Here is a 17504-nt window from a genome sequence, read left to right as displayed (position 1 = left end):
AGAACAAAAGCCCGAGTGGACCAAAACAATGACAAAAGAGGTCAAGATCAAAATGAGTACCAGATGGATAAAGAGAGCAGTGAGAACAAGAGACAAACATAGAAATAACAGTGGTCTCTCGTGGAACAACAGGAGATGCAAAACTCTTGACAAAACAAAGGTCAAACAGACCACGTAGAAAGTCACACAGATCCGCATCAGACGACCAGAAAACTGGTCTGAAACATCAAATGCATTACACGTCAAAAACAGAAAAGTACAAAGAACCCAAGCAAAAGGCGGCTACAAGATTGATAATGAAATTAAAACAGATTGAGGGCAACGAAGTGATTTTGAATCAGAGTTTGGTGGTAATCTTGTTTAGTTATATCCCGGCACTGCAAAAGATAAGATCGGATGACCTACTTATTGTGGATCCAATCCAAAGTCACGGCAAAGCACTTGCCCATTTACACATTGCGTCTTCAACCATCAAACGCAAACTAGAAGATTCTGAGAAACTGTTAAAAATGGGCTACGATCTTACAGAGTCAACCAGAAAGATCCCAGCCAGGCCGGGAAACAAACGGATGCCGCAGGAGATGATCTCACAGCAAAGGTGTAGATCAAACGACTCCAAGTGCAGACAAGAAAGGTGGTGGGACAGAAAAGAGGTACACTGCAGATCTTCTCAAGGCCGGAGCCCGCAAGTCACTAGAAGAGACCTCCATGTAACCGAGGCCTCAACTTTCGTACGTAAAGTACAAAGTTCGAAGATGGAACAGTCCGCAGCCAGAAACAGGGTCAACCGTAGTAAGACCCAGATACAAATATCATCTTTAGTCCAACATGAATGTACAAACCTAACTTCAGTGACAAGACCTGAAACAGGCACTACTACGTCCCCTATTAAGCAAGCACCAGTACGAAGCTTGTGGGCATGGCTTCCAAATGCTCCATCTATACAACTCAAAAGATAGAACACCGGAAGCATGGCGATTCCCCCAATTACAATCAGAAGTCGACAGAAGAAATAAAGCTATGCTCTTGGAACACTAGGGGACACGGTCATCTGACAACACCTGGCGATATAAAAGTAACGTAATAGGACATCCTTTGCCTACAAGAGACCTGGTTGACTGCCCTTCCCTCGCTCGACGGTTACAAAGTTTTCCTTTCTCCAGCAAAAAAGGGATTGTTCGGTCGACCTACCTCAGGAATTTTGACGGCCATACGTTATAGTTGTGGCATGGTGGCTTCAGAAGTACTGATAAGCAACAAATTCCTGTTAATGATTAAAGCTGAGCTGCCAAAACCAGTGGTTAAGAATACGAGGGTAGGAAAGAAATCAATAGTGATCATGAATGTCTACTGGAACCCTGCGTCTATGGATTCCAACATCTTTCTCCCAGCTATCGAACAAGCTATTGATGAATTAACATTAGTCCATCTAGCATCTCACTTACTGATTTGTGGTGACCTAAACAGCTCATGTGCTACGAACAATCTTGACGAGTGTGCTGGAAACTCTTCGCAGTGTGATTGGCGAGGAAAAGCCTGGTTAAAATTAATGACACCACATGAGCTCCATAATATCAGTGAGGTGCTTCCCAGGGACAACTTTCTGCCAACATTGGAGCACGCGGCATTTCAAACTACGATTGATTACATCTTTGTTTCAAGTGATCTAGCACAACCAATTACTGCATCCGAAGTGAAACAAACTAAGGCCAGTGACCATAACTTGTTATGCGTCACTTGGCCTTTTAACAAAACCCTGACAACAAAAACAACCAGATTGGGAGATTGAGCACTTGACTTTTCTGGCATGTTGATAGCACTCTGTTCAAATTTCATCTTGTTTTGAAATTTTTGTCTTTTACGGAAATTAAGTCACTGCTTCTCATTGTAAAAATCTTAATGATTAATATACAATTAATGAAAAATTAAATAAAAAAAGAAGGAACAGTAGAGAAAAGATGTCTTAGTACTGCTTGTCCCACACCTGAGAATCAGCCCTAGAAGGAGTGTCTAGGCATTAGTGTTTTGTGAAGGTGTGTACAGAACTCCAGGTTGCCGTTTTGCAAATGGACTCAAGAGGAACATTTGCAATGAATGCTATGGATGCCCCAGTGCCTCGAGTAGAGTGCGCTCTAGGCTTGAAGGGCAGTTCTCTCTTAGCAAGAGAGAAACAGTGTGATGCATTTGACAATCCACCTTGAGAGCGCCGATTTAGAGACAGGATCCCATTCTCTACCAGCTGCCACTGAAACGAAGAACTGTTTAGTCTTACTTAGTGGTTTAGTTCTTTCCAGGTAAAACATGACTTCCCTGCGCACGTCTAGTGTGTGAAGGCTTCTTTCGGCCATGTTAGTAGGGTTCTGGAAGACAGTGAGTAGTTCAATTGATTGGTTCACATGGAACTTCAAGATGAATTTAGGCGCAAACCTGGGATGTGTGCGCAGAAATACTTTATCTTTGTGGACTGTAACAAAGGGGTCTAGAACAGAAAGAGCTGTAGTTCGCTAACCCTTCTGATAGAAGCGATAGCCACTAGGAAGGCTGTCTTATAGGTCAGGTCTTTCAGACTTGCTTTATGCATAGGCTCAAAGGAAGCTCCCATGAGCCTGGTCAGAACCACATTCAGATCCCATCCAGGGGCTGGGTGAGAAATGGGAGGATAAATCCTCTTAACCCCTTCCATAAAGGCCTTAATCACCGGTATTTTCCACCACGATACCCTTTGTCGTCATCTGATGTAGGCTGACAAAGCAGCCAGATGAACCTTTAGGGAATTGAAGACTAACCCAGTGTCCAACAGGTTAGTTAGATACAGCACAATGTGTGAGGGTGAGCAATCGATGGGTTTGACGCCCCTAGAATTGCACCAGATGACAAAACGTTTCCATTTGCTGGCATAGCAATAACGTGTATTAGGTTTTCTCGCTTCCCTGAGTATGTCCATGCACCCCTGAGGGAGTTCCAGGTGTCCAAACTCTATGATCTCAGGAGCCAGGCTGCAAAGTTCAGAGTTTGTGGTCATGGGTGTAGGGTCTCCCCCCTGTCCTGAGACAACATGTTGTACGGGCAGGGCAGCTTGGAGGGGAGAGGGACATTTCCATCAAGCGAGCGAACCAGGTTTGGCGGGCCCACATGGGGACCACCAGTATCATGGTAACTGGTTCCTGGTGCATCTTGTGCACTATCTTGTTGAGAAGGGGAGTCGGGGGAAAATCGTAGACAAATTTCCCCAACCAAGTTATCCAGAGACCGTTTCCCTTGGATCAGTTCTGGGGGTACCTGCAGGCGTAGTCTTGTCATTGGGCCTTCTCCTGAGTAGCGAACAGGTCGATCTCTGGGAAACCCCATTCTGCGAAGACGTTGGACACAATGTCTTCGTGCAGTCGCCATTCGTATTGTTCTGGCAGAGGAAAATCTCAGCTGAATACGTCTGCCAGAAGATTGAGTTCCCCAGGAACATGTTGGGACAACAAAAACATCTTGCTTTTGAGAGCCCATATCCAAATGTTTTGGGACAGCCTGGATAGCCCTGGAGAGTGAGCGCCCCCCTGTTTGTTCAGGTAATACATTGCTGTGGTGCTGTCCGTTAGGTTCAGCACCGTCTTCCCTTGCAGTTGCATCTGAAAGGCCTTCAATGCTTTGAACACCGCTAATAGCTCCAGTAAGTTTATATGATTGGACGCTACTTGAGGGGACCACACTCCATGCGCTGTCTGCTGAAGCAGGTGAGGGTGCCCCCGCCCCCTCACCCCGTGAGGGATGCGTTTGAGAGTGGCTTCCACTGCAGGGGTGGGGAAGCTCTTCCCCTTCAAGAGGTTTTCTCTTGACCACCATTGCAGAGAGGACGAGGGCTGGCGAGACTACTAGATCTTCCCATTGTCCGCTGGCCTGACGCCACTGGCTGTTGAACCACTCTTGCATGGGACACATGCGCAGCCGCACGTGGGGAACCAAGTATATGCACAACGCCATCATTCCTAGCAAGCGCATGGCTTTGCGCACCGTCACCTCCCGACTGGCTACATATTGAGGGATCTGAATTTTGAACCCTCTCCTTGGAGGGGAAGACGAGACCGGCTTCCCTCTGAATTAGAGCTCCCAGAAATTGTTTTACTTGGCTGCGGACTAAACTGGATTTCTTTTCGTTGATTGAGAAACCCAGGCTGAAGAGGAGATCTACTGTTTTTTGGGTGTTTGAAAAACAAGCATCGCACGAGTCCCCCGCGATGAGCCAGTCGTCAAGGTAAGGCTAAACTGGGACTGATAGTCTGCGCTGGGGTGCTGCTGCAACTGCCAGGACTTTGGTAAACACCCTTGGCACTGAGGCGATGCCGAAGGGGAGTACCTTGAATTGGTAATGCCTGTCCTGGATCATGAACCTTAGATATTTCCTGTGCGCTGGCAACATTGAAATATGAAAGTATGCATTATTCATGTCCAATGTTGCCATGAAGTCCCCTTGTTTCAGCAATGGGATCACCTCCTGCAGTGTTACCATGCAAATCTTGTGGGGTTTTATTAACTTGTTCGCTGGGTGCAGGTCTAGAACAGGATGCATGGTGAGATCCTTTTTGGGTACAAGGAAGTACACTGAATAAATACCCTTGTTTACCTGAAGAATAGGGACGGCTTCTATGGCGTCCTTTCCCAGCAGTGCTTCCACCTCTTGGATCAGGATCTCCAGATGGTCCGGTGAAAGGTGCCGTGAGCGCGGCAGTCTGAACTGTGGAGGTCGGGCGAATTCCACACAGTAACCGTGGGCAACCGTCTTCAAGACCCACTGGTCGGATGTTATCCCCTCCCATGCTCTGAGGAAAGAGGTTAATCGCCCCCCTGACTGGGGTGACATGGCAGGGGACCTGGACTTGGTGGTCATTTCTGACCGCAGGCTGTGGCTCCTCTGGGATTGGGGCCTCTGCCTCTACCTTTGCTGCGTTTCTGACCCCTTAAGGGGTAGTAAGTGGGGCTTCCAGATGTTTGATTTGTGTTGAAGTTACCCATGCCGTAGCTGTTTTGACCAGCACGGGCTTGCCCTCGAAAGGACCGCCGAGAGTTATTACCCCTCTGGAAGGAGGGTTTCTGTGTAATTTGATGCGGCGACCATATAGTCTCATGCTACTTCTTGGCTGTCTCCAACGCCTCATCCACTGCTTTCCCGAAGAGGTTAGTCTCCTCAATGGGTTTATTAATGAGGGAGGCTTGAGTCTCGGGCCTAAATCCTGATGTACGAAGCCAAGCGTGTCTTTTCAGTAGGGTCCCTTGAGCAACAGACCAGCCTGCAGTTTCCGCAGTGTCCAGGGTGTTCTTCACCACATTCTGGTTAACAAGTCTTCCCTCCGTTACAATGGCAAGAAGCTTTGATTTGGCGGGTTCGGCAACCTCTTGGAGGCCTTCCTGGAGCAAATTCCATTGGGCATCAGCATAGCTTGCTAATAGAGTAGTATTAGCAACTCGTATAGTGTATGCAGCTGCTGACGTGACACGTTTGCCCAGGGCATAGAGCCGCTTAGACTCCTTGTCCGGTGGTGATTCTCCCGTGGCAAGGGGTACCCCTGCCCTCTTTCGAGTGGTAATCACCACCAGTGAATCTGGGATGGTCTGCCCTTTGATGTAGAGGGTCGGAAGGAGAGGGTCGAAATTATTTTTCGACTCTCGGGTTCACTGCCTGTGTTTGAGCAGATGTCACCAATGAAGGAGCTACCCGTCTCTTAACAGAGTTAAGGAGGGGGGTGGATTGACTTGCCGGAGGTTTTTCCTGATGTATTCAGCTGCTTTTTTCAACATGGAGTTGAATGCCATTTGGTCATCTACAGGAGAGGCCTGGCGAGCCGGGGTGGACAGAGGAGAGTCCAGGCACAAAACAGAGTCCTGATCTTGCTGTGTCCATGGGTCTTGACCTTCCTGCTGGGTTTCCTCCCAGTTGTCTGTAGTATCCCCTTGATCTTCCTCATAGTTTTGCAGAAAAGAAGCTTCTTCTTCATTATAGATGTCTCTATATGTGTCCACCTGGACCACGCCTTCCTGTTGGAAAACATGAGACTTATCTTCCTGAATTTGGAGGTTAGGGTCTACCCAAACCCTTTTCGGGGTAGGATGATCAGAAGAACTGATAATCTGTTTCAACCGATCCATACACCCTTCAAATTTTTCTGTAGTCCATTTAGAGGACCCAAACGGGCCTACGTGAGGAGAAACAACGTTCTCCGCACTGCGGCGCTGAAAAGAACCTCTCAGGGTGTCGGAAAGGGCTCTCGACTATCTTCGTAAGCCTCATCGGAATCGGGAACCCAATCCGCCGAAATCTTTTCCGCAGCTTGTCCCATACCCTTAGGCGGAACCGGAGTAAGGCACCACCACCGCCGTAATTCTTCCGATGCTACTTTCAAAGAGACAAAGGCTCCGATGATTTATCGGCAGTTGTAATACCATTCGCGCCACTAGAGGGCCTAGAGGACGATGTTCTTGATGGGCAAAGTGACTTAACAGGGAATAAACCGGCAATTCGGTAAAAGATAAACAATGTCTCTAGTAAGAGCTCCGCTATAGGGTGACCAGTTATCTGGGCAGAAATAAACAATCTGAGGGACCTTGGCGCGTGAGGGATTTTGGGTACTACTACACGTCACAATAGGGATAGTGTAACAGACACACCTATGCCGACGTCCCCTTTCTGTCCCCGGAAGACAAGATGCAATACTCTGCGGTTACCACTGGATGTCGGACCATATGCACAGCATGTGATTCTAAGCAGATTAACAAGCATCAGAATAGGCAATAATTCCAAACCGAATCTCCTTAAAACCTGCATTTTTCCTATTGATCCACTACCATAGTGCCATAGTGCCTCAGGTACCGAGGCCAAGAAAGACAATTAGTTAATGTGGACTGAGAGAAGCCCTAAAAAACAATGTGCCGTCTTGTAGAATGAACCAACTGTGTGGGACATTTAAAACTGACTTCCACTGACAATCAGGAGGCGCGTGTGGAGTCATCAAGAGAAGGCAAAGCAGCAGGAAGCAGCAGACGTACTGAAGCAGACCGCGTGGGAACAGGCGGGTGCTTTTGGGCTGCCGGTCATCAGCAGTTGGTACGTGCGTGGCAAGAGACCCAACAGAGCGAGACAAGCTCCAGGGAGAGGCCACGAGGGTACCAGCGCCAGCAGGGAAGCTGTACCAGGAGCGATGAAGGCAGGAATCCACCACGTTACCTGCGAGTGAATGCGGGAGCAAGAACAACGCTGGAAACATGTCTGCCAAGCAGGAGTTGCCCTTCAGACCTGGAAACTTCGCTGCAGCAGGGTGCAGGAGGTCAGGGATGCAAGCAAACACCAGAGTTGTCAGAAGATAATGGGAAACCCAGGGTGTACCAACAAGCACCCAGACATTTTAAAAGTGCTATTTGAATACCGACCAAATACATTTGAAAGACTATTTGCACAATTCCTCATGCCTGAAATGTCACTATGAGGAAAGCTGGATCAAATGTGATCATACACAAGTGAATGTTAACAAAGAAGCTGAAAGACAAGATTTGCACAAATCTTAATGCATGAAGAGGTCATATTGGAAAGTTGGGGCAAGCATTGCCCTAAGCAAATAAGTGCTGTTGAAGTTTGTTGAAGAAGCTGATAAGTGGAACTTGAACAAGTCTTCATATGTGAGAGGTCTGTAGGGGGAAAGCTTGAGGCAAGTGAAACCCAAAGTTAAGGCAGTGTAGACAGTATAAAAGTGTTCCCGTGCTATACTGGAAGATAAGGAAAGTGAACATTGTGAAGAAAGACAAGGTGAACAAAACACATCAAGCAACAAATCCTTTTTGTCGAAAGACACCTAGCAAGGGAGTACACTAGGGGATCTGCAAGAATCAAAGGGTGGGGAGGTGCCTGGCAGGGGAGCATACCAGGTGATCCCTAAAATGTATGATGAGATACAGTGAAATAATTCCTGGTAGGGCAGTACACCAGGACGCCATTGTTGAAACAGTAAGAAGACATTTTTCCATCTGGTCATTTGTGAAGTAGTTGTGAAAAATAGACATTCTTACATAATTTAAAGCTGAACAGACTTATTTCTTATGCCACCTTACAAACAAGGTAATGGGAAAAGGCATTTTTGCTATTTCTACTATCATTGTTTGGGAAAAAATACTTCTCTTTGCATTTATTAAGAGACTGCTTTTGTGAAAGAAATAGCTCAGCCATCCTTTAAACTCAGACCTTAAGAAAGACAGACACGGGTTGACCTACCTGATCTAATCCAGAAGAAGGGAACCTCCTGGATTCAAGGATTATATTGAATTTTTGTCTCGATTTCTGCACCCTTTTCATCATGTGGATATCGGAACATTTACCTTACAACTTTTTGATTATGTGTTTAAGTGTGAGGGTTAGATATAATTATGAAAACAAGGACCGTTTAGTTTTGACGACAAGACACAGACTGATCCTTGGTTTTAGTTTCCTAGGCAAGTAAACTCAGGCTAGGATAGGGAGAGGCCTTTATCCAACCCTGTTTCTTTAATAAAAACGTCTCATGTTGAAAATGTCCTTTGTCCCCGTCTCTCATTTCTGCCCCCTCTCACAGGTATCGCCCTACAATGTCAGAAACTTCATATAACTTCAGGTGCCTGGTTTTCTTGCCTCGTAGGACTTATTTATTTCAATGTTTTTTTTATTATATTACAGTAGGGTGAACTCCAAGGTGCTCAATATATTTGCCTATGATAACACTTGCTTTAGTTTTCCCCACATTGGCATCTCATGCACCTGTACTTGTTTGCCGTTTGTTGTTGGACTTTGTCTCGTCAGTATTCAAATATTCTGCTTCTTGCATATTTTAAACAGTATTGCGTTTTTCAACCACTTTTGTATATTGTCTGTATTTGCAATTTAAAAACGACTTTGGGCAGACTCACTGGTTGCTCACAGCGTCCTGACTGTGCCTTTGCGATGAAGCTTCCTCGCTGGGTCAGCTTCTTACATAGTGCGGACGGTCCCCTAATTTTTCCTGCAGCTCCTCAATCACTCGCCAGCTTCCCTCTGTGGCCTGGACCGGAGAACGACGATTCTCGGCACAACCGTTCCTCTTGGAGCTGCGCTGCGGCTCCCAGGGCTACCACGGTCCTTTAGGTGTGCCTGCTCCGCCTCTCCTCCATTCTCACCACACCGATGTGTGGCTCGTGTTTGCGAGAAGCCGCAAAGATTTGGACGTCCTCTTGCTCACTTCTCTTGCACGATCTTCCCTAGCATTTCCTCTACCATGTGTAAATGTCTGGCGTACTTTAGGTCTTGTAAAACAATTAGTCTGCACATTAGACTTCGGGCTTCCCTTGATCAGCATGGACTCCTTCCTACACTTCTTCGCCTCAGTACTTGAGAATTTATGGGAGTTGAAGTCCATAGATGTTCTTGGATTTCCTGGATGTTCAAAAGTCTCACATAAAATCAAAACCAGAAGATGCAATGTAAAATGTTATCTATGAGTTGTGAAGGGTTGAGTCATATATGGGGGTTTGACTAGCAGATTTTTCTGACTTACCATAGAGTGGAACTGTTAAGTGACAACAAGCCATTAAGGAATAGGTATTTTAGGATCTTCCTGAGGGGAGAAGGGGAAATACTGCTTCTCATCCAATGGAGTCACCACCTGCCCCCGGTAGTTGTCTCCTTGCATGTGACCCCGTATAGCCACCACCAGGGTCATGTAGTGGCTACCGTCCCCTAGCCACATGGGAGGAGGTCATCGGAGAGGAACCAGTGATGACTGCACAGGATTCATCACAGTAGTGTACACGTAACAGTAGAGACAGTATTATAGGAACACCCAATCAACGCCCTTTTTTAGGTTTAGAAAACATAATTGAATACTCTGCAGCAACCACTAGATGTCGGCCTGTCCTGGTCCTGGTCTATGTCCCACTTTGTTCATGGCCTCGAAATGGCTCACCACTTGTTCCAAGTCTTTGTGATATTTTACAGACACCCTTCTGGAAATGTATCCGAGTCGTTTATGCTCAAAATTGACATTGCTGATCTCTCAGTAAAACACAAAAATTGCAAAGAATTGTCCTCCCAACAGCACAATAAGCTGTGATGCAGGACCACTAACCTGATGAACCTGGATTTCCACTTTGAGGGCCTCCTGCAGTGTCTGTAACTCCATCCTCTTCCTCCACGGTTCCTCTCACTTTCGTATTCAGTTCGCAGCTCGTCCAGCTTCTGGGCCTACAAACCAGGCCCACCTTGTCCCTAGTCTACACCTATGAAGTAAAAGTGGGTTTAGTCGCATTTTTGTGAATGGAACTGAGAAATGTAAAACAAGTTGGGTCTGAGAATACTCAGTGCTCTGAAAGCAAAAACGCTAGTGGCAGGAATTTGGCGGGATTTGAGAATGGGAAGCCAAGATGAGGCGGTGGCCATAGGTCCTGGTTCACGGATGGGGCATGGCTTTAAGTGTGGGACATTGCACAATTTTGTGAATAGACTGGGACCTAGGTGCCAAGTTGTTTTTTATAGTGTTTGTGGAAAGGCAGGAGGCTTGGGGAATTACTCAAAAAGGTGGAGTTTCTAACGTTGGGCTTTAAGGATAGAGTAACAGGGGTCATGGAGTGACAAGCCACTGCTTCCTTGTTCCAATGCCACATTAACTACATCCCTCAGAATCACCGCCCACACAAAAATGTTGCCATTCAGTTATGTTTTTTCATCAAATAACATGGATACAACTGCTGTAAATGTGCACTAGAGCTTAGTCTTAGCACTTCAGTGTGCACCACATATACTCGTTAAGAACAAAGAGACACATTGGATCCAGTAACCATGGTCCATTCAGAAACAAATGAAGTAAAACCAAGAATTACCCAACAAGCCAAACCAGAACAAGCAAATTGTCAGCATAACAGAAAAAAATAAATCCAAAATGTTGGAAAATGTACTGTACATATGATATGGTATTTATAACGCGCCTATACAAAAGTGTTCCCGGTGCCACAAGACAAGGAGGGGAGACAGGGATGACGAGACAAAAAATCTTACTAGGCCTTGTGACATTCAAATTGTGCAAGGGGAAACGAAAAGTGCAGGAGAGGGTGCAGGGAGAAGTGCAGGGAGGGGGCACGAGGGGAAGTGCTGTCAGGGCATCAACACTAAGTGCAAGGACGGCAGAGGACTACACAGGTGCAATCCCAGACCGGAAGTGCTGGCTAGGCCAGGCGCAGTGCAATGTGACTGGTTGAAGGGGGCGTGGTACCTTGTGCAACTCTGAAGACACACAAGAACAATTGTAGAGCATACATCACTTTAGAACATACCCATTTCAAATTAGGCACTGAATGAGTCCACTAACACTATCCCTAGCAAGAAGCACACCCTATCCCTGTAGGGTGATGCTCTCCTTAGACAGGAGCTGGGGCACTGCCTATCTAAAAGAAAAGATAAGGGGGGAACCGCTCCCTATTTCTACAATGTGTTTATTAAAAGGTTTTTTAAAAAAAAGGGCGAGATCTAGTCCCAGCCTTATTTGCAAAATGGACATTCGGTACCAATAACAGTTTTTTTACATCGTATCCCCTAAACCATTTAGGGGTTTCAACAAAACGGGGTCGATCGGTTTCAAAGACACTTTTATTGTGGTCATCTCCTTCAATATCAAATGGTTGGGGAGGTAGTCAGCCACAGTGTCCATCAAACAGGATGGGACATCCAGACCTAGAGGAAGAATTGAAACATGTGTTCACCTAGGTGTAGCGTATTGGACATTATGTATAACGCAACAGATGCTGTAAGGGGAGGTTCAAAGACATGTGGTCAAATTCTAAGACAGGGGCCTGTTCCCCATGCTAGGCACACCCCAGGAAGTGCACCATTGGGACATACACTGTGTGGTGGTGGCATTATGTGCGCACAAACCACTTGGAGCACCGAAATTGACTGGAAAACCTTATAGCAACAGAGAAAGCTTACCAACTAATAGTAAAGGAGTAGATCTCATCACTTGCCGATGTGGACTGAAATATATTGGGATGGCAGCAAGACCTGTCACTAAAAGACGGATAGAGCAGAGATCCTGCATCAGGACTACAAGACTGGCGGCCCCAGTTAGTAGTGCTGATTGTCCGTTGGAAACAGTACTGGCTATTTTCATGTGACGAATGGTGTTTCGTTTGGAGACAGACTAAAAGCTAGAGTTTTGAGCAGCTAGTGAACCAACTGCTCCACCATCTGAATGTCACTTTTATTGATATATCTTCTTTTAAACATATTGGGGGATACTAATGCCCCTTTGTTGCACTCTATTGACACACTTCACTGAGGGTGAATAAAGAAATGGCATTTAGCAAAGAAGGAAACATTCCCCTGTGAAATGCCCAGTTTGCAATTAAGGCTGGGACTAGATCTTGCCCTTTGTGAAAAAAACGTTTTAATAAACACATTGTAGAAATAGGGATAGGTTCCCCCTCATCTTTTCTATTACATAAGCGGCGCATACATCTCCTGTCTAGGGATAGCATCACCCTACAGGGATAGGGTGTGCTTCCTGCTAGGGATAGCGTTAGTGGACTCATTCAGTGCCTAATTTGAAATCAGTGTGTTCTAAAGTGATGTATGCTCTACAATTGTTCTTGTGAGTTACCATACCTAATATACAACAGTAGGGCCTATACCCTATGAAGGTGTAGATAACTAGTAAGTGTTTTCCCGGATTGTTTTTTCTGACTGAGGACAACCATGCCACCAGTCAGGACAAGTAGACCAGTAGATCAGCGAGGGAGAGACAAGAAAGAAGGGAAGAGGAAAGTCTTGAGCAGCTTCTGGAAATTCAGGTGATCCGGCTTATGTCCACGGGGCAGGGAGGCCATTCCAGAGGGAGGCACCTGCAGAGGAGAGATCTACCCCCCACTCTCTGTTTGGAGAAGCGTTTGACCACAGGGGTTTGAGACAGCTGAGCAGAGGGCTCTAGAGGGAAGGTATTTAGGTAGAGAATATTGGATATAGATAGGTCCACAGACCCAGAAAGCCTTGTGGATGATGCAGAGGGTCTTGAACTCAATCCTCGCGGCCACCAGGAGCCAGTGGAGAGATGTCAGAGCTGGAGAGATGCGGTCCCTTGTTTAACCCAAAGTAACAGAACATGACGAATTGAGTGCGTCGTGACAAAAGGAACTGCACATAAAAGTTCCACTGTAAAACAGAAACAATATGTATACAACTAAGCCACGAAACAAAAAAATGTCTACAGTCTGACCATTGTTTTACCATGTTTACACCTCCATCACTCAGGGCAAGACAAGACTGTGACTGAAATGGATACATTTAGAAAGCCGAGACTAAGGGTTCTAAACATCATGCACAGTATAGGCAAAGGGTAACACTGGGGAGCATTATGAGAATAATATCGTTCATCAGCACTCTTGGAGAAAGCGCCAGCTAATCAAGAGACTCAGAACACAGACTTGTTATGGACAGTGTACACCCTTGCCTTTGCTATCGTCAACTATCACCTTTCTCCCACTCTTGAATACAAATTTGCTTTCCCTCACCTCCCTTCTGCCTACCCTACTCCCTCCTACCACCCCAACACCCCCTTTCCTGTGGAAAGACACCTTCCCTTCACCCAACAGGAAAACCTCTTTCCCTTTAGTCATTTGCCTGCCTCGCTGCACTATGGAAAGGTCTACTCTAGCCATGCACACCTGGAGCACTCTAACACCTGGGACCCATGCCGGGGGCCAATAGCATTAATTGCTGACGTGGCATGCAGGTTTGGCCGTTACCAGCCCTGAGAAGACGCCCTCTCCTCGCTGAGGTCTACTTTGGTTCAGTCTGTTTTCAGCCAAACCGGCCCACCAAGGAGGCAATAATGCTACAATAGGCAGCAGAACCCTATTGCACCATAACACTGCCTGCAGCTTAAAGAACATTTCAAATGGCCCGTCTTGCTTAAGAGGCAGTGCATCTGAAAAACGTGCTCCATTTAGCATGCAACCTAAATGATCGGACATCTGATCAGTCAAGGCCACCATTTTAGAGTAATTTTCTGGCTCACTGATAAGAGATAAGACTCAGTCACTCAAGTTACCTTAGTGCTTTTGTTACTTATTTTAGCTCTACTAAAATGAAAACATTTAAATAATAGTAATGGTTTATTGTATGGTTACTTTTTTTAATCTAACATTTTCAAAATATTCTTTGATAAATGTTTGTGATATTTATTTGTTATAGTTGTATATAGTTCACAGTACTTTTACAAGTGTGCAGTTACATAAAATAACCTTAAAAATAGCTGGTAATGTATATATGTAAAGTACCTCTATCATCTTCACATCTCATATACATTATTTAACATTTAATCTAGCCAAGATCCACTGAAAATGTACACAAATAATCCATAATCATACAAATACTAAACGCCAATTCCTTAAACCATAATTCTCAAATTCATTAATTGGTCTCTAACAAGATTAATAAGCTTGTTATGGGCAACAAATTTAGTTTAAAATTAATTACATTTCTACACATGATGCCATTATTCTTCAAATCTCTGTTCTTAAGCAGAGAAATTAAAGGAGGCGATACAATAAAGTGAAGACAGAAGTGCCTAATTACATAGTTCATCTGTTTCACTTAGAGTTATTCCACATTGATTCTGCCACAGACCAAATGCCATATAGGGCAATATGCAGTGACCCAGAAGGCGAGTTAAAACAATAGTGGCAAAAATGTATGGTAGTTATGTTGGAGTGATGATGTACATATCGACCAAACTTATCTATGGAGCGATTCAAGTTTAGGTTAAAATATGACAAACTGTCTCAAGGTTCTCCTCAATTTTGCATATGCGACAATACCATTGATTTGCAGCGAGTAACCACTGAGTGTCATGCGTTACTCTTACTGGTAATTGATTCGTCCACATCAATAGTCGAAATGTACTTGATACGTTGCCCTAGTTCTGCACTAAGTACTTTTGAGGATTAAAGTAGGTATAAACAATTCCATCAAGCTGGTGGAAGTTCTGTAAATTGCTCATGTAATTGAAATTATTTTCCCAGTCTTTTCTCTGGAGCTTTTTTAAAGGCTATTTTGAAAATTATGAATCAACCACAGCGCGAAAGATCAACCGACCAATCTAGATTGATATACAACACACAAAGCATCACACATATTGGAGGCGTTAACATTATGTAGCTGAATTATATCTGCTCCTATAATACTGATTATCTGACTCGCGTGATGACAATGCTTTCAGCGGGAGAAGACCTCTTTGTTGTAAAATTGTCGCTTTAAGGGATACCAGTACTAATTCTAAGCAAATATATTGTAGGGGCAAGTAGGTGGTAAACCTAAAAAAGTGTGCCAGAATTGGACTTCTATTTTGTCTGGCCTAGTAAGGTTTTTGATTGTTATAGCCTCCAATCCATAGGATACCACTGGAACAAGCCACCTTGTGTAAAGCATCATTATGCTCTTCAGAGAGTAGCCAGCATAATGTAATACAAAGCTATGAACTAGCATAGCCATTTGTTTCGCACATTGTGTCTTTCTAGCAATAAGGGGTCGATATCCCTCTTTGCTCTCCATTTCTATTGCCAGGTATTTATCGGTGGAAGTATATTCAATAGTACCCTCCCCCCAACTAAGAGCCACTACAGGTCTATTCACTTTTAGCTGAAAACAGCATGGTATTCGTTTTTGAAAGTTAATATTCATGCTGTGTTCGCTAGTGAAACATTCCCAGGTCTGCTAATATAGCTTTCATGCCCTTGTAAGTATGATCTACTATGACTAGATCGTCAGCATATAAGAGTACTGTGATCAGTGTCTTTTCAAAATTTTACAGGGCAGTTGGCATTATTTTCAAAGCCTTTTATCAGTTGGGCTATATATTAGGTTAAAAAGTAGGGCAGCTAGTAAACATCCCTGTTTAACCCCTTTATTAATTTTTAATCGGGCTAGATAGACACCCTTCGTTGTCCAGGCGTATGCGTGCAGTAGTGTTATTATGTAGCTTGACCACAATCTCCAATAGCCATGGTGGGCACTTCAGCTCAGCCAAAATACCCCATAATTGCCTACGATCGACCCTATCAAAAGAGCTGAAGTCAACAAATGTGACAAACGGAGGGGTTAGAATGCGGTTTAGCTAGAGTTATAATAGCATCTAATATGCGTATATTATACGTTGTACTAGAACCAGTACGAATGTCGGATTGAAATGGATGTAGTAGATTGTTCGCATTAGACTAGCTTTTCAAGTGACCAAGGACAATTGCAGTGAAGACTTTACTGGTTGTCTCCAACAATGATAATATCCGTTAGTTATCGGGTATAGTTCTAGAGCCAGCTTTATGTACAGGGATAAGGATGAATGTGGTCCAAGAGGAAATAATTTGCCTTTCCATGCAAACATTTTTATACAATATCTCCGACCACCTTATAGGGTCATGCTTAATTACCATGGATGCTAATCCATTAGGGCCGAGGGGGCCTCGAGTTTTTAAGTTTGCTGATTCTTGTAATATCACTCTTGGCAAACTGCAGAGGCCATTCATCAGCATTAGCTATCATACTGCTATCAGAGTGGTCTTCGTGCATAGTGTTAGTGAGGTATAACACCCAAGTTTCTTCATCGATTGCATTCAAGGGCTGAGGACAAGAACCGTCTCCAACCATATTTAGCATATTCCACACCAATCTTATATCTCCATCTTTTAAGATGCACATCTTCTGCCATTTGTTATTGTCCGTCTCGAGTTGTCTGAGTTTTCACCAACCTCCGTACTTATTGTTACATTTTTTTCCTTAACTGAGCATATGTGTCTACGGTGGGCACGTGTTCGTAATGCCAGACTAGTAAAGCACTCTATAACCGTTCTTCTGCACTATATGAAACCAATAAATAAAATGCCACTAATAAGGGCACAAACTAGCCTGTGAAATCTATTCTAAATAACTAGTACGCATGGATTAAATCAAACATATGGCTACATCTATGTACAGTTGTGGTTAAAAAGAGATTTTCTGGGGGGTGCTGTTGAGCGGCCATAAAATGGCTGCGATTTGCTGAGCCTCAGTGGGGACCGCCGGCTATCGCCGATTAATCCTGCATTTTGGACAAGCTGACATGAGTTGAGACCACATCTCGTCAAAGAGAACTAGTCGCCACTACTTGTTTGAGTTTGGGGCCATTACTCCTTGTGTTACAGGAGACCCGAGACCCAAGACCAGCGCCACAGGCGGCCTAATTGCATCAAAATGCGTGAAAACTGCGCTCTGTCACTCGGCAGCCGCTGGGAAGTCTAACACCTAAAGGGCGCACTCTGCACACTACGGCACTGGAGCAACCGGGGCTGGAGCCCAATACAATTTAGTACTGCGACACCAGGAATGCAACTGCCCTGCCACTAGTGACCCGTTTGGACATTAATGGTAGCTGCAACACCGCGGAGCGGTGCGACACCAGGACCACGAGGGGCACTGGCTGCAGCACACGGACTGTTCAGCTGCT

General features: G+C 45.0%; 1 protein-coding gene across 7 annotated transcripts in view; it reads right to left on the bottom strand.

Annotated features, from left to right (window-relative positions):
* Nucleotides 1–17504, bottom strand: part of PHF21A (PHD finger protein 21A) — a 2009174-nt gene that overhangs the window by 1690429 nt on the left and 301241 nt on the right. For all 7 annotated transcript variants that reach the window (XM_069623242.1, XM_069623245.1, XM_069623243.1 and 4 more), the window contains exon 3: nt 10107–10257. In XM_069623242.1, the coding sequence (XP_069479343.1) occupies nt 10107–10160 (54 nt within the window). In that variant the 5' untranslated portion in view covers nt 10161–10257. The remainder of the gene's footprint in view (nt 1–10106; nt 10258–17504) is intronic.

This window comes from Ambystoma mexicanum, chromosome 11 (genome assembly GCF_040938575.1).
Source record: "Ambystoma mexicanum isolate Mex_15411 chromosome 11, UKY_AmexF1_1, whole genome shotgun sequence".
NCBI lineage: Eukaryota > Metazoa > Chordata > Amphibia > Caudata > Ambystomatidae > Ambystoma > Ambystoma mexicanum.
This window is presented reverse-complemented; position numbering and strand designations above follow the sequence as displayed.